Raw genomic sequence first — 21,624 nt, forward strand, 5'->3', positions numbered from 1 at the left:
GTTTACAGGCAGCAATATAAAAGGCAAAGAATTGGCGCCGGAAGCTGCATGCAGCAAAATGGGCAGCTTGTAAACCCTAAACCCTAGGAGGGGGACCTGGGCTGCAGCGACGCCAAGCGCTTTAGGGCCCCCAAGCTCTGCAGTTATTCCTTGATTTGCTTGTCTGTTAGTTTTATTAATTTGCATTTAACGACATATTGTATTAGTGCTGCGGAAACGGCCTGGCTGCGGTTGCTGCTGCGGTTCCTGCTGCTGCTGCTGCTGCTGCTGCTGCTGCTGCTGCTGCTGAATCGACAGCAGCAGCCTGCGCCGTCTGTCTGTCGGCAGCCCGTCTGCTGCGGTGCTCACCGCCAAAAACTATTTAAATTTAAATTTAAATTACTTTTATTTCTTTTTAAAAACTTAGCAGACCCTGGCAGCTATTAGGAAGGACCCGCTGCAGCGCAGCAGCACTTGGTGCCACCGACGCATGTGGCTATACACCCGAACGCTAGAGGCAGAGCTGCATGTACACCTCAATTAGGTGTCTGTACACCCCAGCGCAGCCTCAGTGCAGTTGTTTCAGCAGAAACTCCTTCCAGAACCCCGGGAGCAGACTCAACGCATTAGTTTCAGGGTTTAGGGTTTAGGGTTTAGGGTTTAGGGTTTGGGCTTTTGGCCGTAGCGCCTACGGGCTTGGTGGGGAGAGTTGCGCCCTTAAAACAGACAGGGATGGGGGCCCCCAAACTGCTGCTGCTGCTGCTGCTGCTGCTGCTCTGCCGCTGCACTCCTCTGGGGGGCCCCCTAGGGGCCCTCCCAGGGGGCCTCCTGAGGGCCCCGCTTTGGGGCCCCGTCGGCTGCCTTCTCGGGGTCCTGCAGGGCTGGGGCCCTCCCGGGGACCCCCAGGGGGGCCCCCCTGGAGGGCCCCCTGGGGGCCCCCTGGGGGGCCCCCAAGAAGGCCTTCTGGTGGGAACTTTGGGGGCCCCCCTCCAAGATGATGAAGAACCCTTTGAGTGGGAGTGGGGGGGCCGTCGGTGTGCGCTGTGTGAAGCCTGTCAGGCCGTGGCCGAGCTGCTGCTCTGCAGCAGCAGCAGCAGCAGCAGCAGCAGCAGCAGCAGCAGCAGCGTGTGCTCGCTGACCCTTCCTTACCTGCTGGGGGGCCCCCAAGGAGATGCTGCTTTTGTCCATTTGGCAGCAAAAGAAAAAGAGACACCTGAGGGGTGGCTGAAGAGACAGAGGCACCTCATTTGTGAGGGAGGCCTCATGCGCTACTACGCCCGTAAACCCTAAACCCTAAACCCTAAACCCTCGGGTTGCGCCCTCGTCGCCTTTCTTGCCTCGTTGCTGCCTCCAGCCCACTCAGATGTCTTCTGCTTTTCTTTGTCTTTTTATTTGCTGCTTCAAAAGCAGTTTAGAGAAGCTTTGCTCACCGGATTGCCCTGTTGCTTTTGGTGCTGCTGCTGCTGCTACTGCTGCCGCTGCTACTGCTGCTGCTGCTGCTGCTGTGTAGATGGCTGCTGTTGCTATCCATCTTTGCTAGTGCTGCAGCTGCTGCTTCGCACAGTGTACTCAGATATCGCTGTTGCTGTCGCTGCTGCTGCCGGGCTAAGTCCCTTTCACCCGAAGTTGCTGCTGCCACTGCTATTGCTGCTGCTGTTGCTGCTGCTGCTGTTGCAGAGCAGACAGAGGAGCTGCACGAAGCAACCTTAAGAACAGCTTGTCACGACACATTTAAAGAGAAAGAAGAGTTAATTATGAGTCTATTTTACCAGCAGCAGCAGCTGCCTGAGTCAGCGGACGCAGCAGCAGCAGCAGCTGCTGCTGCTCCTGCTGCAGCAGCAGCCGCTGCTGCTGCGAGCGAAGACAGCAGCGCAGCAGCAGCAGCAGCAGCCGACGACGAAGCTGCAGCTGCAGCAGCAGCAGCAGCAGCAGCAGCACTGTGCCAGCCCTCGCCCTGCTCCGCTCTGTGGGGAGAAGCAGATTCTCCCATTTTAAGGCTTTCTCAAGAAAAACACAATTTGAAATTATCTCTTTTGTTTTTGGAAAAAAACAAATTCAATCCAGGTGTACAGACACTCCAGTCGGGCCTGCAGCTGCGCTGGCTCCACAGAAGGCCAGAGCTGCACGCAGAAGACCCTTTCCCAAGGTGCCACATTGCTGTTGCTGCTGCTGCCGCTGCTGCTGCTGCTGCTGTTACTGTAGTTGCTGCTGCTCCTGCTGCTGCTGATGATGATGATAATGATGGTGGATGATGATGCTGTTCTTGCTGACGCCCTTGTGCTGCTGCTGCAGCTGCTGCTGAGTCCCTAGTAGTGCTGCTGCTGCAGCTGCTGTTGAGGCCTTAGCACTGCTGTTGCAGCAGCAGCTGCTGCTGCTGTAGTCCTCGGGTGGCCCGTGCACATGCAGCAGCAGCAGCAGCTGCTGCTGCTGTACAGGCACTGCTGCAGCGGCAAGACCTGCAGCCCAAAACACCGCTGCCAGTGGACGGCAACAGCAGCAGCAGCAGCAGCAGCAGCAGCAGATGCGTGGGTGACCCTCAGGGACTCTGTTTGCGACACTTTTGCTTTTTCTTTGGAGGCGATGTTAACAAATGGAATTCTTTTATTCAGCACTCAAAAGTCTGTAAGAATTGAAATCCTTTTTTGTCTTTTTCTTGTATTCTTTTTGCTTTTTCTTTTATTCTTTTAATCTTTTATTCTTTCTTTCTTCCTTTTTGCTTCTTTCTTTCGTTCTCTTTTTCTCTTTCTGTTTCTTGACTAGTGCATCTCTGTGTTGCTGCTGCTGCTGCTGCTGGCTTCGATCTTGCCGTTGCTGCTGATGCTGCTGGAGCGCGTGTGCTTGCTACTGTTGTTGCAGCAGCAGTTGCTGCTGCTGCTGCAGCAACAGAAGCAGCAGAAGCCGCTGCAGCTAGCGTGAGGGCTTTGCTGCTGCCACTGCTACGGCTCCGCGTCCCGCTGCAGCAGCAGCAGCAGTAGCTCCTGCTGCTGCTGCTGTGTTTTTTGTTGCTGCTGCTGGTCCCTTTGCTGCTGCTGCTGGCCTTCCTGGTCCATCACGCCTGTCCATATTGCTGCCACCATCCGTACCACTACCACTCCTATCCCGCTGCTGCTGCTGCTGCTGCTGCTGCTGCAGGGCCGTTTCTGGCGTTCTATGTTTTACCTGCTGCCTCTGGGCTGGCGCGAAGCAGTTTCTTTAATGAAGCCTTTTGAGTCTCTGCAGCTTTTTCTGTCTCCTAAACTTGCTTATGGGCCCAACGGCTTCAATGGATTTGGTGATGCTGCTGCTGCTGCTTCTGCTGCTGCTGCTGCTGTTGCTGTTGCTGCTGCTGTTGCTGCCGCTGTTTCTGGCTACGGTTATGATGAAGCTGCGCCTGCCGTCCCCGTTGCTGTTGCTGCTGCTGCTGCTGTTCGTGTGCTTATGCTGCTGGTGCGTGCTGCATAGATGAAATGAACAGCAGCAGCAGCAGCAGCAGCAAGTGCGTGCTTTCTCTGTACAGACAATCCCGTTGGCCCGTTTGCTGCAGTGCTGCTGCAGCTGCGGCTGGAAGGAGTGAGCCCCAGTCAGCTTGCTGCTGCGGACTGCGCAGCAGCTGCTGCTGCTGCTGACGCGGCCTACGCTGCAGCAGCAGCAGCAACTGAGCAAGCAGAAGCAGCACTGCAGCGCCAACTCAGAGATGAGCTGTAGCTGCTCCATCAAAGCCGACGCCAGTAGCGGCAGTAGCAGCAGCAGCAGCAGCAACAGCAACAGCAGCAGCAACAGCAGCAGCAGCAGCAGCAAGCCTGTTTGCTTGCTGAGCAGCGTGAGTGCCCTTTTCCCGCTGCTGCAGATACACCGCAGCAGCCTCTGCATGCTGCAGCAAATATCTTTTTGTTTTTTTACTTTTTAAGATAATCTTCTTTCTTCAAAAAGAAAAATACGTAATATTTCAATTAAATCTTTTTGTTTTTTATTTTCAAATGTGAATAAATGCAGCCATATCTGTAGAAAGATATTTATCTAAAAGCAGAAATAAATAATAAAGTTACATCTTTATTTATCTTTATAATTGCATCCTTACTTAAATCTTTTTTTATATTTATTTATTTATATTTATCTTTGCTTATTTTTACATCTTTATTCATATTTGTACCCACATTTAAATTATATTTATTTGCCCCTTTTTGTCCAATTACATCTTTTTTGTCTAATTATTTTTCTTTTCTAATTTTCTTCCTCTTTAATTACTTTTTTTTCTAATTTCTTTTATTTCTGATTTCTTTTGTTTAATTATCCTTTTTGTCTAATTTCCTCCTTTCTTTGAATTATTTTTTTGTCTAATTGTCGGAAAAATGAAAAAATTTATTTTGTCTTCTTTGACCCACTAAATTTTCAGGTGTCTGTACACCTCGGAGTGTCTGTACACCTCTTTGTGTGTCAAATCTAAATTTGAATTTTCGTCTTTTTACCTCCAAAACTGCAGAACGGTTTATAATTGACATTTCTGCATGTATTTAATGCTGTTCGTTTATTTTTGAATTCAATTTACTTTTCTGCCGTTTTGTTCAATTATTTCCAATTAGAATTCCATTTCGTCCGCGGATTTCTTCCTTTTAGACTTTTATATTTGCTGCTGCTGCGCTGCTGTGAAGCGCAAAAGGCGGACTGAGTCGAATTAAAACGGAAATAAAAAGTTTTGAATGATCAAATAAACCAAATAATCTCAAATTTATTTGTCAAGAGTAGAAAGGCCCCCAACTAGCAGCAAATTCGAAGGGGTGAAGTTGCATGCGCGAAATGCCACAGAGCGCCCGTACAGACACTGCAGCAGCAGCAGCTGCGAGGGGCCCCCGGGCCCCACACGGGGGTTCCCCGCCCCACACCCTGTGGGGGGCCCCTCGGGGCTTTCGCCCCCGCGGCGGGCCCCCCCCCCTCGAGATGCTGCAGCAAACACCCAAACACGCATGGTCCCGCTGCTGCTGCTGCTGCTGCTAATGCTGGGAGCACTGGTCTCACGGGCGGTGCTGCTGATGTTGCTGCTGCTGCTGCCGCTGCTGTGACCGTTGCTGTCGAGAGGGGTGGATTTACTACTACTGCTACTGCTGCTGCTGCTTCTGCTGCTCCTGCAAGCACTGGTGTCACGAGCGCTGCTGCTGCTGCTGCTGCTGCTGCTGCTCACCTGCTGTTGTGTCCCAGAGGAGCACGCGCCCGTCTCCTGTGGCTCCGGCAAGGAGGGAGGAGTTGTAGCAAAAGGAGAGGGACTTGGCGTAGGTTGCTGCCGCTGCTGCTGCTGCTGCTGCGCTGCAGCGGCCCTCAGCAGCAAAGGCAGCAGCAGCAGCAGCATGAGCAGCAGGAAGAGACGCCGACCCCACCGATAAAAGATTGCCAGAAGGGATGTCCCAAACGCACACGTTGCCTGTCTCATCTGCAGCAGCAGCCAAACCCTAAACCCTAAACCCTAAACCCTAATCCCTAAACACTAAACCCTAAACCCTAAACCCTACAAACCCTAAGAACCTTAACGACTTGCGGGTTTCTGAGTGAGTTGTCTCTGCGACATGCTTGCAATTAGATAAACGGTATCCCAAACCCTAGGCCAAACCCTAAACCCTAGACCAAACCCTTAACCCTATGTGCCAGACCTGCGGCTGCAACAAGCCTTCCGTTGGGCGACGCGGTGAGCGCTGTCACCTCCTTGCTGCTGCTGCTGCAGCAGCTGCTGCTGCTGCTGCCGAGTGCTGCCCTCCCAGCAGCACTAAGCCACCTCGGGTCTAGCGGCCACCGCAGCGCGGCGTCTGGGCCGTTTCTTGCTGCAGCAGCAGCAGCTGTTGCTGCTGCTGCGCTGCCGAGCCCGCCGTCCCCCGCAGCAGCAGCAGCAGCAGCAGCAGCAGGCCTCGGCGGCGTCCAGCTCCTCACAGCATCTGCTGCTCGCAAATCGAAAAGCCGCACAACTCCGTCAGAAGCCCCCGTCAGCAGCAACGAGGAATTGGGGTGTATGTACACCTTGGGCACATCTGTGGCACCTCCGGGGTGCTGCAGCAGCCGCAGCGGGAAAGATCGAGAAGTGCACCAGAGCCGCGCCACATTGTCCCCGCCCCCAGAAGCAAAGTAGTGCCTGCAGCAGCAGCAGCAGCAGCAGCGGTGGGGGGGCGGTGGGAGAGAGAGCGGCAGATACGCGCGAGCAGTCGCGGTCGCTCCGGGAGCAGCAGCAGCAGCAGCAGCAGGCCCATACAAAGCCGTGGCAGCCTCAGCAGCAGCACATGTGGGGTCAGCAGAAGCAACAGCGGAGGCAGCAGCAACCGATGTCGGTACTGCTGCCCCTGTTGCTGCTCCTGCTGCTGCTTCCACTGTTGCACAAGCAGCTGCAGCAGGAGAAGCAGCACCCCTGCAGCAGCACCCCTGCAGCAGCAGCAGCACCTGCAGCAGCAGCAGCAGCGCGAAATCGCCTCACCCCAGGGGACTTGCTGCTAGGCTCCAGATGGGTGCAGTGGCCCCTCTGTATTGGCAGAGGGGCAGCATTTGCTGCTGCTGCTGCTGCTGCTGCTGCCTCTTCTTGCGGGTTGCATCGGGGTCATCGTCTTCGCCCTCGTCGCTGTCTGAGGCTGCAGCGCCTTGTTGCTGCTGCTGCTGCTGCTGCAGCTGCTGCAGCTCCTGAGAATAAGGAGTGGGCCACAAACGAATTACTGCGTCGCTGCCCCCAGTCAAAAGGCAGCGGTCTTCAGCTTCAGCAAAAGTGAGGGCCAAGACCCTTCCCTCGTGGCCCACCAGCTTGTAGCAGCAGCAGCTGCTGCTGCTGCTGCTGCTGCTGTTGCTGCTGCTCGTATTGCTGCTGGGGGGGCGGCGCTGCGGCTTCCCCCCTCCCCCGTCCTCTTCCATCGACTCGTGCCCGCCAGCAGCAGGGCCTGCTACGTCGTCCATGTCGCTGCTGCTGCTGATGTTGCTGCTGCTCTTCTTTAGCAGCTCTAACGCCTTCGCCTCCGCTCGCTGCAGCAAACCAGAAGCAGCAGCAGCAGCTTTTCAGCGTGCACTTGCCAGCTGCAGCGACAGCAGCGCCAGCTCACCACAATGCTCCCCAGCAGCAGCCTTATCGCCTGCCTCAGCAGCAGCGCAAGCAGCAGCAGCGCAAGCAGCAGCAGCAGCAGCAGCAGCAACGGACTGGCTGCTGCGCAAGGTCCCACAGAAGCACTTGCCCCACACCCCCCAGCGCAGCAAAGCGGGGCCGCTGCTGCCCAAGGGCAATGCTGCTGGCTTCTATTTGAGTGTTCATGAAGCTGTAGCAGCAAACTGACGGCAGCTGGCTAGGGCTCAGCTGGGCCTGCAGCAGCAGCAGCAGCAGCAAGTGCATCGAGCAGAAGAGGCCTCCGCCGCATCATCGGGGGCTGCAGTAGCCCGAAGCAACGGCCCCAGCAGCAGCAAGGGCGCGCAGCAAGAGAAGCCGGGATGGATAAACAGCAGCAACAGCAGCAGCAGCAACAGCAGCAGCAGCCGCAGTAGTGGCAGCAACGGCATGAGCAACAAGAGCAAGAATAGCAGCAGCAAAACCTGCCGCAACAACGGCGACAGCAGCAATAGCAGCCACGAATGACAGCAACAGCAGCAAGGGCAGCCAGCAGCAAGAGCAGCAGCAGCAAGCGCAGGCAGCAACAACGGTGACAGCAGCAAGAGCAGCCAGCAACAACAGCAGCAAGGGCAGCCAGCGACAGCAGCAACACCAGCCAGCAACAAAAGCAGCAGCAGCACGAGCAGCGAGCAGCAAAAGCAGCAACAGCGAGCACAGGCAACAACGAAGGCAACAACAGCAACAGCAGCCAGCACCAACAGCAGCCAGAAACAACAGCCACTGCAGCAAAAGCAGCAGCAGCACCAGCAGCAGCAACAGCCACCGCAACAGAAGCAGCAGCAGCAGCAGCAGCAGCAGACCCTGTTTTCAGCCTGCGTCTTGAGCTGCTTGCGCAGCAGCAAAAAGGCCTCCGTTGTTGCTTCTGGGAGAGGCAGCAAACAGCGATTTTCGACTAAGTCCGATTCCCTTAGAGCTTCTTGGCCCAGAACTCGAACTCGCTGCAGCAGCAAATTGCAAGCTCGAGTTAATAATTCATTTTAAATCATTTATTTCAAATAATTCATTTAAATTCGTTAAAGTAATCATTTATTTATCTTTAATGGTCTTTGTCAAAGAACTTGTTTTTAAAAATTATTCAAGAAATCCAATATTCTAAAATTCCACCAAAGACAGCTGCAGCTGCTGCAGCAAAAGCTGCAGCAGCAAAAAAGAAGAAATTAAAAAATAAAAAGAAAGAAAGGAAAGAAATAAAAATAAAAAGGGGTAAAGAAATAATAAGAAATAAAAGGAGGCAAAAAGAAGCAAAAAAGACTAAAAAATAAAGAAATAAAAAAAAATAAAAGTAAATAAAAAAGAAAATGAATTAACCTTCATTTTTTCTCCATTGGGGAGCGTCAGCAGCACGTCGTCTCTGTAGAGTTGCCTGGGCAGCCCCCAGAAGACGAGCCGCTGCTGCTGCTGCTGCTGCTGCTGCTGCTGCTGCTGCTGCTGCTGCGGGTAGTCAAGCCCCCGCAGGTGTGGGGCCCCAGCAGGTGCATGCAGCAGCCGCACTGAGGACTGCAGCAAAGACTCCAATGGCAAACTTCTTGTCTCCGACAACCAGCAGCGCAGCATTAGAAAGGACCGCCTGAGACGCACACATGCACCTGCTGCTGCTGCTGCTGCTGTTGTTGTTGTTGTGGCTTTTGTTTTCCCTGGTGCTGCAGCAGCTGCGGCAGCTGCTGCCGCTGCTGCAGCGTATACAGATCAGGCCTACTGCGCTGCATATGCTGCTGTTGCTGCTGGCACTGACAGCACGGTGCCGCTGCTGCTGCCGCTGCTGCTGCTGCGCGTGCAGCAGCAGCAGCAACAGCAACTGCGGGGCGAAGCAAAAACGAAAAAGGGAAAGATAAATAAACTTACTCGGACAAATAAAGTGCATGCTTCTCTTCACCGTGAAAATAAGCAACCTGCTGCAGCTGCTGCGGGTGCTGCGGCTGCAGTTGCTGCAGCTGCTGCAGCAGCGCCGCGTGCCGGGCTGCATGTTGCGGCCCGTAGACCCGCAGCAGCTCACGCGCTGCAGCAGCAACAGCAGCAGCAGCAACAACCGCACAATCCTTTGACAGCAACAGCAGCAGAAGCAAGACATTTTTGAATAACAGCAGCAGCAGCAGCATGTTCAGCAGCAGCAGCACCCAGTGCAGCAGCAACTGAGTGGCTAAGGAACCACCTGCGCACGACTGCAGCTAGTGGCTACTGCGGCGGCTGCAGGAGCAGCAAGAACAACGCCAGCAGCAGCAACAGCACCACCAAGACCCGCAGCAGCAGCAGCAGCAGCTCCAGCAGCAGCTGCAGCAGCTTCAGCAGCAGCAACAGCCATCGGAAGCACAGCATTGACAGCAGCGCACCCACAGACGCAACAGCAGCCCCAAACGCAGCGGCACAGTCAGCAGCAGCAGCCGCTGCAACAGCAGCCGCAGCAGCAGCAGCAGCAGCAGCAGCGGGAGGCTGACCGTCAGTGGGGTTGATGAGCAAAGTGCGCTGGTAGATCTTCATCAAAACAGCAAAAGCTGCATCCAGCAGCTCCTGCTGCATCTGGGGGTCCCAGAGGCCCAAGACCCAAGACACGAAGTGTACGTACAGTCGCGTGTAAGCAGCAGCAACCACGGGCCCCACACCCCGCGCTGCTGCTGCTGCTGCTGCTGCCGCTGCAGCGGGGGCGCCGCCGGAGTCCGGCGAGGAGCGCACGCTCACGCCAGACGCGGGGGACACGTCCTGCTGCGGAGGCGGCTTCTGCTGCTGCTGCTGCTGCTGCTGCTGCAGCTGCTGCTGCAGGTCCTGCAGCAGCTCGATAGGCACGCGGTACTTCGCAGCAAGAGCAGCTAGCTGGCCCTCCTGGGGGGTGCTCAAGTGCACATCTGCTTCTGCTGCTCCCACACTCTCGCAAGCAGGGGCAGCAGCAGCAGCACTAGCTGCTGCTGCTGCTGCTGCGTCGCCTTCCATGGCCCCAGCAGCAACGTGAAGAACAGCGTCCCCTTGCGGCTCTCGAAGCCCCAGAAGGGCGCATCTGCTGGCCCGTTGCTGCTGCTGCTGCTCCTCAAACTGGCCCCGAGAGCCGCAGCAGCAACAGCAGCAGCAGCAGCAGGAGTCGGGATCTTGACAGACCTGAGGCAGACAGTGGGGGCCCCCTCGGCCTAAGAGAACAGAAGACGCAGCAGTCTCTCCTGCTGCTGCTGGGGGGCCCTGATGAGGAGTTCGCCAGTTGCTGCAGTTGCTGCTGCAGCAGCCGCTGCTGCTGCTGCTGTCCCAGCTGCCGCTGCTGTTGCTGCCTCAGTTGCTGCTGTTGGCCCGCAGCACTGGCTCCATCAATTCAAATACATTATTTAAAACAAAATTTAGTATTTCTTTCTTCTGCTGAATATTTAATTATTTAAAAAGGCCCTTGCTGCTGCATGCGCAACAAGAACTCCTGGGGGCCCCAGCGCCGAGGGGCCCCCCTGGACCCTGGGGCCCCCAGCATGGCTGGGGCCCCCCAATGTCCCCGAATTATTCTGAGAAATTGCATTAATAAACTTAAAATGTTTTTAAAATTTTAACAGAAATACTCAATGTGATCACCGTGAGTCTTCTTCCAGCCGATGGACAGGCAGCAGCAGCAGCAGCAGCAGCAGCAGCAGCAGCAGCAGCAGCAGCAGCGAAAGAAACAGCAACACGCGCACAGCAGCAACAGCACAAGTAAGGCCCAGCTGCAGCACGCAGCGCAGCAGCTGCAGCAGCAGCAGGCTTCACCCTGGCAGATCCAATTCCGGCCCCTCTGGGGGCCCCCTAAAACCCAAAGGCTGTAGGAACTGCCTCAGGGGTCCCCCAGATGGCTCCGGGGGGCCCCCCAGGGGGCCCCCGGGGGAGACTCCAGGGGGCCCCCGGGGGCCCCAGAGGGGCCCTGGGGAAAGAGAAGAGTCCCTTACAGCATAACGTCTTCGCTGCTGCTAAGCTATTGCTGCTTCTGCTTTGCTGCTGCTGCAGCAAAAGAGTTGTTTTTGCTGCATTGTTAATGCATTCTCCTTTCTTCCGGAGTGCCTGAGAACTGCTGCAGAAGTTCGTTTGTTGGGGTGTACGTACACCCGGAAGGCCTGTGGGCACTAGGCCTTTCTCTGCACTGCATGCATGCATTTGGGGCTGCATTAAAAAGATACCTTTTGCTGCTGCTGCACTGCTGCTGCACTAAACTGCTCAAAAGTCTATTCTAATTGAACAGATTAAAATCTTTTTAAGTCGAAAAAACGCAAAAGGACACTCTCTTGCCTGTACATACACCTGAGCGCACGTGCATGCAGCTTTGCCTACAAACGCATGCAAAGCTACTGAAACTGGATGCAACGATGGGGCTGCATGCCGAGCTGCATGCAAAGCCGCATGCAAAGCTGCATGCAGCAATGGTGCTGCTGCACCGTTTTGCTTCCTGCTGATGCGCATACGAACTCCCCTAGTCTGCTGCCCCTACTTAGTGTCTAGTGCGCCCAAAGCTACGTAGCAGCAGCACGCAGCGGCAGCAGCAGCAGCAGCACGCAGCAGCAGCAGCAGCAGCAGCAGCACGCGTGGCTGCCGGCGCGGCAGCATATAAGCCAGCCTTCACATCAACGCATATTAAGGTCGAATGGCAACTGCAGGCAAAGGCTGCCGCATGCAGTGCACTAAATTTTTTCGGGAGGCATGCAGCAGCAACTGCTGCTTCAGTAGGGGCTGCTGCTGCTGCTGCAGCAGCAGCTCGAGCTGCAGGAGCAGCGCAGCACCAGTGGGCCTGCAAAAGGGGCGTACGCTGCTACAGCACTTGATGCTGCTGCTGCTGCTTCTGCTGCTGCCGCTTTTGCTTGCCTTGCAGTGGCTAAGGGTCCTATACCTGTGAAAAGCTGCTGCTGGGGCTGCTGCTGCTGGGGCTGCTGCTGCTGCGGCTGCTGGTGCCGCAGCTGCTGCTGCTGCTGCTGCTGCTGCGGCTGCTGCTGCTGCTCTGGGCCACGGGGCTCCTCAGCAGTGTGCATACCTGCCAACGCTGCGGTAGCTAATGTCCTGCGGAAGGGAAGCAGCAGTTGCTGCTGCTGCAGGGTGTGGGGTGAGTGGGAAAGATTTGTCTCTAAAGCTGCACAGGCTTTCGCTGCGCCATACTCGGGGCTGCGAAGGCCTTGCTGCTGCTGCTGGGTTGCTGCTGCTGCTGCACAGGGGCAGCGGGCTCAGCAAGTGTCGCGGCAGCAAGGGACTGGGCCCCCTTCCTGTGTCATGAAACACCGTTGCTGCTGCTGCTGCTGCTGCAGTTGGTGTTTCCTCCTCTTCCCTGTTCACTAGAGGGGAAGTGAGCGACGTGCTGCGCCGCTGCGCATTGCCCCACCGGTGCATCATGAGCAGCCGCTGCTGCTGCTGCTGCTGCTGCTGTTGGTGTTGTTGCTGCTGCTGCTGCTGCTGCTGGCGGTGCTCGGTGGCTGCGTAGTAGTAGGGGCCCCCCTGGTGAACCCCGTAGGCCTGCGCAGGCGCACTCAGCATGGGGGCCCTCCCTGGGGGCCTCCCCCTGCTGTCGGCAAAAGCAGCAGCAGCACTACAGGTAGCAAAATGTGTCTTGCTGCTCTCCGCTGCTCCGCTAGAAAGGGCCCCCAGCTGCGGCCCTGCGTCCGCCAAAAGCCAGCCTGTTGCTGCTGCTGCTGCTGCTGCTGCTGCTGCTGGGGGCCCCGACGCTGTGGGCGGCGCGCTCTCACAGCTGTGCCCTATGGGGGCCTGCCAGTTCGTGCTGCGCTGCACCTGGGGGGCCCCAGGGGGCCCCCTTAGGGGGCCTCCAGGGGGGCCCCCCATGTGAGGGGCCCCCTGAGGGGCCCCACCGTGGGGTACTGGGAGGGGCCCCGGCCACTGGCGGCCGCGGGAAAGAGGGGGTAGGCGGGGAGACGCAGACAGCCAACAGACTTCGTCGTGCTGCTGCTGCTGCTGCTGCTGCTGCTGCCACTTTTGCTGCACGCTCAGCAGCCGCTGCTGTTGCTGGTGTAAATCCCGGGGGTGCCTCAAGGCAGTGCCTATGGGGTAGTTTCTCAACTGCAGACTTTGCTGCAGTTGCTGTTGGTGTTGTTGCTGCTGCTGCATTTGCTGGTGGCGTTGCTGCTGCTGCTGCTGCTGCTCATGTTGGGACTGATGCGCGTAGGGAGTGGAGCACCCCAAAATAGAATCGTTGCTGCTGAAGCGCTGCTGCTGCTGCGGAGCACACATTTGTTGCTGCTGGTGTGGCGGGTATTCTCCCCATGCAGTACCGGATGTAGCGGCTGCTGCTGCTGCTGCTGCTGTGTTGTGCAGAGCCGACCAGAGCTGCGGCTGCTGCAGCGTCCGTTGCTGCTGCTGCTGCTGCAACATTGAATTCGTGTCTGCCGTCATGTCAGGGACATTGTTGCTGCTGCAGGTGCTTGACTTCGTGCTGGTGCACGTGGAGAATGTCTCTCCTGACTGCTCTCTTAGATGCAACAGCTGCTGCTGTAGCTGCTGCTGCTGCTGCTGCTGCTGCTGCTGCTGCTGGTGCAAAAGAGGCTGGGAACCATGTGACCTTCGAGCAACATAACTCGGGGAAGCAAATAAGTTTGTGCTGCTGCCGTAGTGCTGCAGCTCTTCCTGCTGCTGGCTGTGGCTGTCCCAGGCAGCTGACAGAGGCGCTCCCTCCACAGTAGCCGGCAGAGGCTTGCTGCAGCTGCAGCTGCTGCTGCAGCAGCTGCTGCAATTGCTGCTGCAGTTGCTGTTGCAAGTGCCGCCACTGCTGCCTGTCCTGCGACCGCGCTGCACGGGCACTAGGTGGGCACCCTGCGCTGGAAGTTGCTGCTGCTGCTGCTGCTGCTGCTGGTCCTGCTTCCCCTGCTGCTTTTGCTGCTGCTGCTGTTGGCAGCTGGAGGGAGACACCTGGGGAGACTTACTTTTCATGTCGTGGATGCATGCTTCCAGATGCTGCCGCTGCTGCTGCAGCGCGCGGTGCTCTTCCAGCAGCTGCTGGTGAAGCTGCTGCTGCCTGTACAACTGCTCTGCTGCAGCTGCTGCTTTGCTAATATCCCCCACACTCTCTTCTGTGAAAATTTCCGCCGTTATCTGCTGCTCCTGGTGGTCCTGGTCTTCCTGCTGCTCCTGCTCCTGCTCTTGCTGCTGTTGCTGTTGATGCTGCTGCTGCTCCTGATGCTCTGCTGCCTCTGCTGCTTGTGTCTCTGTTGCTTCTAGCGTTGTTGGTGCTGCTGCTCCTGCTGCTGTGAAGGAGGTGAAAGGGGACACTGCAGCGGCAGGAAGCAGTTTCTGCTGCTGCTCCAGCTGTGATTCTTCCTGCTGCTCCTGCTGCGGCTCTTGTTCTTCGCGCTGCTCGTGTTCCTGCTTCTGCTGCTCTTGCTGCTGCTGCTGCTGTTCGTCGTTCTCATTCTGCAGTAGCAGCAGCTGCTGCTGTTGCTGCTGCTGTTCCTGTAAAATTAGCCTAGCTGTTGCCTGTCTGTGTTCTTGCTTCAATTGCTCGTGCTCCGCCTGAAGTTGAGCTATTTTAAGTTGCTGCGACTCCAGCTGCCTCTGCTGCATTTGCTGCAGCAGCTGCTGCTGCAGCAAGTGATCCAGCAATATTTCGGGGGCAACTTCAGTATCCTCCGCGTGCTGTTGCTGGTGTTGTTGCTGTTGTTGCTGTTGTTGCTGCTGTTGCTGTTGCTGCTGCTCTGCAGCTTCCAGTAGTTGGTGAGGTTCAGGTTCGTCTTGCTGTTGCTCTTGCTGCTGCTTGTTGGGTTCCTGCTGCTGCTGCTGCTCCTCCTGCTGTAGACTAAGTTGCTCAGCTGTCCTGTCTGAGGCTTGGCTCTGTGGGGAAGCGTCGGCGTTAAGCTCTTCTGCAGCTGCGTCACCAGGTTCTTGCTTTGCTGCTTCTGCTGCTGCAGGGGTGGCTGGGCCTTCTGGGGTAGCAGCAGCTGCAGCAGCAGCAGCAGCAAGAACTGCTGCTGCTGCTGGTGAAGCAGCAGGTGATCCTTCGCTCTCAGCTCGCCGGAGTATCCTGTGGCTCTTGGTAGGTGATTCACAGCAGCAACAGTAGTCATCTTTGGTGTTCGGGGTTTGCTGCTGCGTCTCATCCCTCGCAGCAGCAGCAGCAGCAACCACAGCGGCAGCAGCAGCTGCTGCTGCTGCCGCCGCTGCAGCGGCAGCATTGTGTTCGCTTGCAGGAGTTGAAGGTTCCCACAAGGAGGTGGCGCTGGGTTCCTTCTGCTGCAGTTGCTGTTGCTGCTGCTGATGCCAGCAAGACACGACGTCGCCCATGGGCAGCGCCTCTACCTGTTGGTGCTGCCTCAGCTGTTGCTGTTGCAGCAGGTGCTGCTGCAGTTGGTGTTGCTGGTGATGCTGCTGCGCTGCAGCAGCAAAGAGTAGCCGGTGCACCGTGTTTGAAGGGCTCGAGGGAGTGGCTGAGGTGTCTAGACAGCCCGTGGGAAGGGCCAACTCCCCACATGCTGTGCACCTCTGTGGGGTTTGCTGCTGCAGCGGGAACGCAGCAGGAAGTTCAGTTAATTCTAGTGTCATTGTAGGGCTGGAGGGGCAAGAAAGAGACCTCCGCAGCAGCCCGCCGGAGGCAGCAGCACAGCAGCGGCGTTGGGGGCTATGCGCGGCGAGCCCGGCAGCCGCAGCAGCAGCAGCAGCAGCAGCAGCCCCGGGTAGAGCCCCCTCTGCGGTGCCGATTTGGTTTTTGTGTCGCTCCCTCTGTTTGTGTCTCTGGTTGTGGAGCAGCTGGAGCTGTTGGTGGAGCTGTTGGTGGAGATCCGTGCACTGCCGCTGCTGCTGCTGCTGCTGCTGCTGCTGTTGCTGCTGCTGCTGCTGCTGGGGCGCGCTGCGGACGCCGTGCTCCAGCATCTCGCGAAGCACCCGCACCTCCTTCTTGAGCGCCTGCAGCACCTGAGGCATGTCAGTGAGCTGGTTGGGCTTTGCAGAAAGCCGCACTGCCTTCGCCCGCACTGCCAGCCGCAAAGTCGCAAGAGTTTCTCTAATGCAAAGTGAAGAAGGCGAAACTGTGCAGATGAAAGTTGTGAAGCAGCCGCCCCCCAAGGACTCCTGCAGCAGCCGCGTGAGTGCGGAGGACCTGAACGACACCGTGGAGCCTTCCTGCAGCGCAGCAGCAGTCCGCAGCACCGCAGCCAGCTCCAGCTGCAGCAGCAGCACCCGCTGCTGCTTGTTGCTACTGCAGCAGCTGCAGCAGCAAAACACGCGGGGCTCTCCCGGCTCAGCTTACCGAGTTCAACTGCTGAATGCACAAAATCAATGCAGAAAGACTCCGGTTTATCGCCCCAACTTCCTCCATGTGGCTCCGCGCCAAACTCTTCATTGTGTCGCACCGCTCATTTCCTAAACACAAACAGCAGCAAAACAATCGACAGCAAGCTTGCACGCGAGCTGCTGGCTAGCTGGCTAGCTGGTGAGCTAGCGAGCTCGCTGGCTTGCTAGCTGGGTAGTTCGAGTTTGAGGTTTGAGCCTGGGTAGCTGGCGTGCAAACTACGTGGCTAGCTGGTTTGCTAGGTAGCTGGCTAGCTAGGTAGCTGGCTAGCTAGGTAGCTGGCTAGCTGGCTTGTTGGCCCGCTCGGTAGTTGGCTTGCAAACTGGGTAGCTAGCTGGCTCGCTAGCCAAGTGGCTAGCTAGCGATGACTAAGAGGGAAAAATATTGCAGCCTTGGAGACAGAGGTGGAGAGGACGAGCAGCAAGAATATTCATAAGATCAAAACCAGAAATATATCAAATTATTTCCATATAAATATAGATACAAGGCTTTTCAATGGCTAGCCGGAAAAAGACAGAAAAAAGGCAGAAAGGAGGCGAGAGGAGGTGAAGACAGTGGCAAATAAAAAAACTAGGAGGAGAAAAAACGAAAGAAAGAAACTGCAGCACGAACACAAAAAACTCCAAGGGGGCTAGCCAGCAGCGAAAGCCCTGCAGGCAGCCGGACGACAACTTTAACAGAAAGCTGCTGCTGCCGCTGCTGCTGCTGCTGCTGCAGCAGCTGGAGTGCAGTCGCTGACCTGCCAGGTCCACCAAGTTGAGTCGGGCTTGTCTAAAAATGTGTTTGTTGTTCGGCAATGACTGGCGCAGCTCCACCTGAGAGCAGCAAAAGCCCCGCATGCAGCGCACCTTTGCATGCAGCAGCAAATCCAGAGGCCCCTGCTGCTGGCCTCAAATTCCCCAAATTCGGGACCCCACAGCCCCTGCTGCTGTTTGCTGCTGGCGCAAGGCTGGAGTTAAATAGCTTTGGGGCCCTTGGGGCTATGCTACTAGCGGCCTTCTGCACTTCAATGCCGCAGATGGCCTGATGCCTAATTATAAACCCTAAGCCCTAAACCCTCAACCCTGAACACTAAACCCTAGACCCTAAACCCTTTACCCTAAACCCTAAACCCTTGAGACCCTGAGGCACCTCCGCACCTGGAAGATGGCGTGGCTTCTGCTGCTCATGGGGTTCATTCTGGTGGCTCTAAAGGCCCTATAGAAAGTGCCCCGCAGCAGCAAATGGACCAGTTCTTCACAAGAGTGGACTTCGAAGAGCTGCAGGCCCTGGCAGATGCGAAGAAAGAAAAGAAAACAAAAAAGATCCAATTAAAAACAAAACGCATGCAAAAGGGAAGCGACAGGAAAACGCATGCACACTGGCGCCAATCAGCTTGCATGCACAAGCGGCTGGAAAGCTGCACGAGGAAGCCAAAAAATAAAAGATAGAAAAAGCCAGACAGCAGCAGCAGCTAGCAGCAATTAGCAGCAGCAAGCAGCAGCCAGCAACAACCAACAGCAGCTAGGACCAGTTAGCAGCAACTAGCAGCAGCCAGCAGCAGCCAGCAGCAGCCAGCAGCAGCTAGCAACGGCCAGCAGCAGCTAGCAGCAGCTAGCAACGGCCAGTAGCAGCTGGCAGCAGCAGGAAAGAGCAGCCAGTATTTGAAAATAAAATAAAATTGCGAAAATGAAATTGAAATGGAAATGTGGCGGAGGCCCTAATTCTGGGTCTCAGTCGCACCTGGACTATCGTGGCCGTCGGGTTTGTGGGGCTTTTCACGATGGTGAGGGGCGTTGCCTTGGCTGTGGGGTCCTGTGCAGAAGAAAACAGAGGAATCTGCTGCTGCTGCTGCTGCTGCTGCTGCTGCGGCTGCTGCGGCTGCTGCTTGTGCTGCTGCTGCGGCTGCTGCTGCTGCTGCGGGTGCAAGGTCTTACTGCGAGCAGGTCCACGAGCTTGTCATTGTAAACTTGAATGTAGGAGGCGAAGATGCGAACTTGAGACGAACTGTCTTCCCCGTAGCGGCTTCGCACTCTGCAGCAAAATGGACATCTCAGGCGTGGGATTTGAGTACATGCTGCAACTAGTGCTGCCGCTGTTGCTGCCGCTGTTGCTGTCGCTGTTGCTGCTGCTGTTGCTGTTGCTGCTGTTGCTGTTGCTGTTGCTGCTTCTCAACGTGTTCTCTGGAGTGTGTGGTATTTTCTTGGCTTCAACGTGCTGCTGCTGCTGCTGCCGCCGCCACCGTTGCTGCTGCTGGGTCTATCACTTACAGTTGGACTATTCTTTCGCAGGCCCTCGGGATGATCCCACAGGACTTGGAGTTCAGCAGTGCAGGAATGCGGCTGCAACGCAAAAACCCCTCTCCACAGGCCCCAAACCCTAAACCCTAAACCCTAAACCCTAAACCCTGTGAGCCTCAGCCTCTGCTCCTGAGCCACTCTAGCCCGAGTCCCATGGCCTCTTCACCCCAACCCCAAACCAACCCCGGCCCCAAACCCCAACCCCAAACCCTAACCGCAAACCCCAGCCCCAACCCCCAACCCCAAACCCTAGCGGGAAACCCTGGCAGGAATGCGGGGGCCTGACTTGGTGGCGGCTGCGAGTCTTTTCTGGACGAGTTGGAGTCTGGCGAGTTTGCTGCTGTGTTGAATTTTGGGGTCTGCACACCCACAGCCCTTGATGAGTTCGGGGCCGAGCATGGTGAAGGTCTTGCCCGTGCCCGTCTGGCCGTGCGCAAAGACCGAACAGCTGTAGCCCTCCACCACGCGCTCGATGCAGCGCTCCACGGGGCCCCACACGTCCTGCTGCCCCGCAGCAGGCCCGAAGACCCCGTCGACTTCGAAGGCCCAGCGCTGGCGCCGCAGCGCGTCGGAGAGCTCCACGCGGGAGCGTGAGGGGCAGCGCAGCGCCAGCGGGGCTTCGAGTTCGCGGCCCTGGGGGGGCCGCACCCGCACGAACGTGCGGATCCGCCCGCTCAGCGGCGGCGGCGCCCCGCTCATCCCGCCAAACCCCAAACCCTAAACCCTAAACCCTCCCAAACCGCGCGCACCCGCGAGCCCCGCACACGCTCAAGCCCACACGCCAAACCCAGACAGACCATAGGCACCCGCAACGCCAAGCCCGACCCGCCGCCTCCGCCTCCTGCAACTCCTGCTCCCCCGCCACCCGCTGCTGCTCCTGCTGCTGCTGCTGCGGCTGCTGCGGCTGTGGATGCGGGTGGGCTGCTGCTGTGGAGATGGCCGGGGAGGACGGCACAGAGAGGACCACAGGGTGGAAAAGTCTTCGGGGGAGAGAAGGGCCCAGCGGACACTCCTTCTTGTGAAAAGCCGCCGTGCTGCAGCTTCTGCGGCTCCCCAAGGCGATCCGCCTGCTGCTGCTGCTCGCGCTGCTGCTGTCGGTCGAGTGAGGCACGCCCAGCAGTGCTTGGGCAGGCAGTTCGGCGTGAGGTTGAGGAAAGAGACAAAGTTGGGGGGAGGCAAGCAAAGAGATTCGCAAATAAAGAGGAGAAATAAAGGGATTTAGGGGCTCAGGTGCCGCAACGTCAGTGTCGGCTGCGCCTCCGCTGCTGTTGCCGCCGGAGTCCCTCTCTGCCTGCTGCGGCTCATCCCTGGTGCTGCAGCAACAGTCCTATGAACGCCAACTCCGACCCCTGAGAATAACTAAATAGAACAACGCCGCACAACCAACGGCAGCGACGCCAGGAGCTGTCACTGGTGCGGCTGCTGCTGCTGCAGCCAACCAGCTGCACTGCCGCAGCCGCCGCAGCAGCAGCAGACGGTGGCCTGGCCTTCTTTCTGGCTTCCTTCTTTGGCGCTGGAGATCACCGTATCTCAGTCGAGCTCATAAATGCATTTTTTAAACACAAAAAAACAAAGAAAACCGCCAAACACCCAACTATTGGGGCCGCTGCCGCATCGGAGAACCGCCGACTCGGCGAGCGGACCGGCGGGCGAGCGATGGCCGAAAGGTCTTCGGGAGCGCAGCGACCAAAATGAGGCTTATTAATGCTTTGAAGTAGTCAATATAGCAAAACAACTCAAATAAAAGGCCATTTTGCACCGTTTCGTAAACCCGCAGGCCTCAGGCCGCAAAGTTGAACTGCTAATTCACCCCAATTAAGGCGCAGCAGCCAACCACTGCTCCTGCTCCTCAAGCCCTGTTTATTTCCTGTCAGATTAGCTCAAATTCACCATTTATTTGCATTTTAATATAGATAAATCAGCAGATTCAAATCGATTGAGGCAGTCTTCACGGCAGGTTAGCCCACGGTTAGTCCCTGCAGCCGCTGCAACACTCCTGCACAACAAATCGCGAGGCCAACGACTTCTCGGCGCAAGGTTACTTATCTACGTACGTCAAGTGCAACTCTGTTTTATTCTCTTTTGCTTATGAAAAAGTCCACACTGATCTAGTTGATCCTCCAAATATGCAAGATTCCATGGCGAGTCGCCAAAAGATGAGTCATTCAGATTAGCCACAGCACACATCGACGACCCTGTTCCGCAATCGGCCAGTGCGCAAACTGCTGCTAACTTTCAAACTGCACAAAATATATTATTTGGTAGTTTAGCCACTCGCATATTCACCGACGGCAGCAGCAGACGACAGCAGCAGCAGTAGCGGCGAATTTGTTGCAGGTTGAATGTCACTTGCACGCGAGACGAAGTGTCGTTTTTCCGCCGACCTTCCGTCTATGCTTTCTACTTATATGTGTATATTAGTGAAAAGACAATTTTTAGTCAGTTTTCAGACAAGAGAACGGAGCAAACACTCTATGGGCGACCGAGTGCTTTCCCCCTCCTCTAGGGAGGCAGATTATATAGAAGCAAGTACAGAGCTAGACAATGCTGACACTTTTACTGATAGTGATGTTTCTGTTGTTGCTGTTGCTGCTGATTGGATTGCTGTGGCTTTTGCTGAGTTCGGAGAGTGTCGCTACCGGAGTGCTGCAGCAGCACGCTTGCAAAACCCCCCCTACTACTGCTGCCACCACACCGCGATTTGTAGCAGCAGTTGCTGCACTAACGCCCAAGAATTGGGCCATCATTGGGGAGCCGAGAAAGGCTTTTTGGAAGGTTGACGGACGCGGGAGACTGCCCCTATCTCGCAATTTTGGGTGTAAGGATTCGGGTTGCGGTTTAGGGTTTGTGATTTGGACGTGAGTGTCGAGTCAAGACGTTATACAGCTCAAGGCTGCAAATCATCGCCTCATCTTTGTCTTAGCTTTGGGTACGTTACTCCCTTCTTCCTGCAGATAACAGCCACTCTTCTAGCAGCCGCTGGATTCAAGGGTTTAGGAATTCGCAATTGCGCCTAGGGCTTGTGCTGTGTCGCGACCCACCTGACTGTCTTTCTTTCTTTAACT

General features: G+C 56.5%; 3 protein-coding genes across 3 annotated transcripts; 1 reads left to right on the plus strand and 2 right to left on the minus strand.

Moving 5' to 3' along the window:
* Positions 1 to 711: 711 nt before the first annotated feature.
* On the plus strand, positions 712 to 2,612 carry ETH_00034860 (uncharacterized protein; the record flags this gene model as incomplete). The annotated part of the gene is made up of 3 exons (XM_013375882.1): positions 712 to 1,258; positions 1,657 to 2,125; positions 2,360 to 2,612. 3 exons carry the CDS (start codon positions 712 to 714, stop codon positions 2,610 to 2,612), a joined length of 1,269 nt encoding a protein of 422 aa, XP_013231336.1.
* A 2,481-nt stretch (positions 2,613 to 5,093) lies between these two features.
* ETH_00034865 (uncharacterized protein) lies at positions 5,094 to 9,997 on the minus strand (the record flags this gene model as incomplete). Its single annotated transcript, XM_013375883.1, has 8 exons — positions 5,094 to 5,380; positions 5,598 to 6,070; positions 6,407 to 6,939; positions 7,112 to 7,270; positions 7,876 to 8,013; positions 8,384 to 8,642; positions 8,918 to 9,071; positions 9,508 to 9,997. The coding sequence occupies 8 exons, from the start codon at positions 9,995 to 9,997 to the stop codon at positions 5,094 to 5,096; spliced, it is 2,493 nt and encodes an 830-aa protein (XP_013231337.1).
* Positions 9,998 to 12,016: 2,019 nt separating this feature from the next.
* ETH_00034870 (kinesin motor domain-containing protein, putative) lies at positions 12,017 to 19,258 on the minus strand (the record flags this gene model as incomplete). The annotated part of the gene is made up of 8 exons (XM_013375884.1): positions 12,017 to 16,111; positions 16,239 to 16,351; positions 17,020 to 17,095; positions 17,420 to 17,548; positions 18,003 to 18,074; positions 18,197 to 18,293; positions 18,530 to 18,601; positions 18,846 to 19,258. The coding sequence occupies 8 exons, from the start codon at positions 19,256 to 19,258 to the stop codon at positions 12,017 to 12,019; spliced, it is 5,067 nt and encodes a 1,688-aa protein (XP_013231338.1).
* Between the last annotated feature and the right edge of the window lie 2,366 nt (positions 19,259 to 21,624).

Source organism: Eimeria tenella, genomic scaffold (assembly GCF_000499545.2).
Source record: "Eimeria tenella Houghton genomic scaffold, Eth_scaff30, whole genome shotgun sequence".
In the NCBI taxonomy this organism is placed as follows: Eukaryota; Apicomplexa; class Conoidasida; order Eucoccidiorida; family Eimeriidae; genus Eimeria; species Eimeria tenella.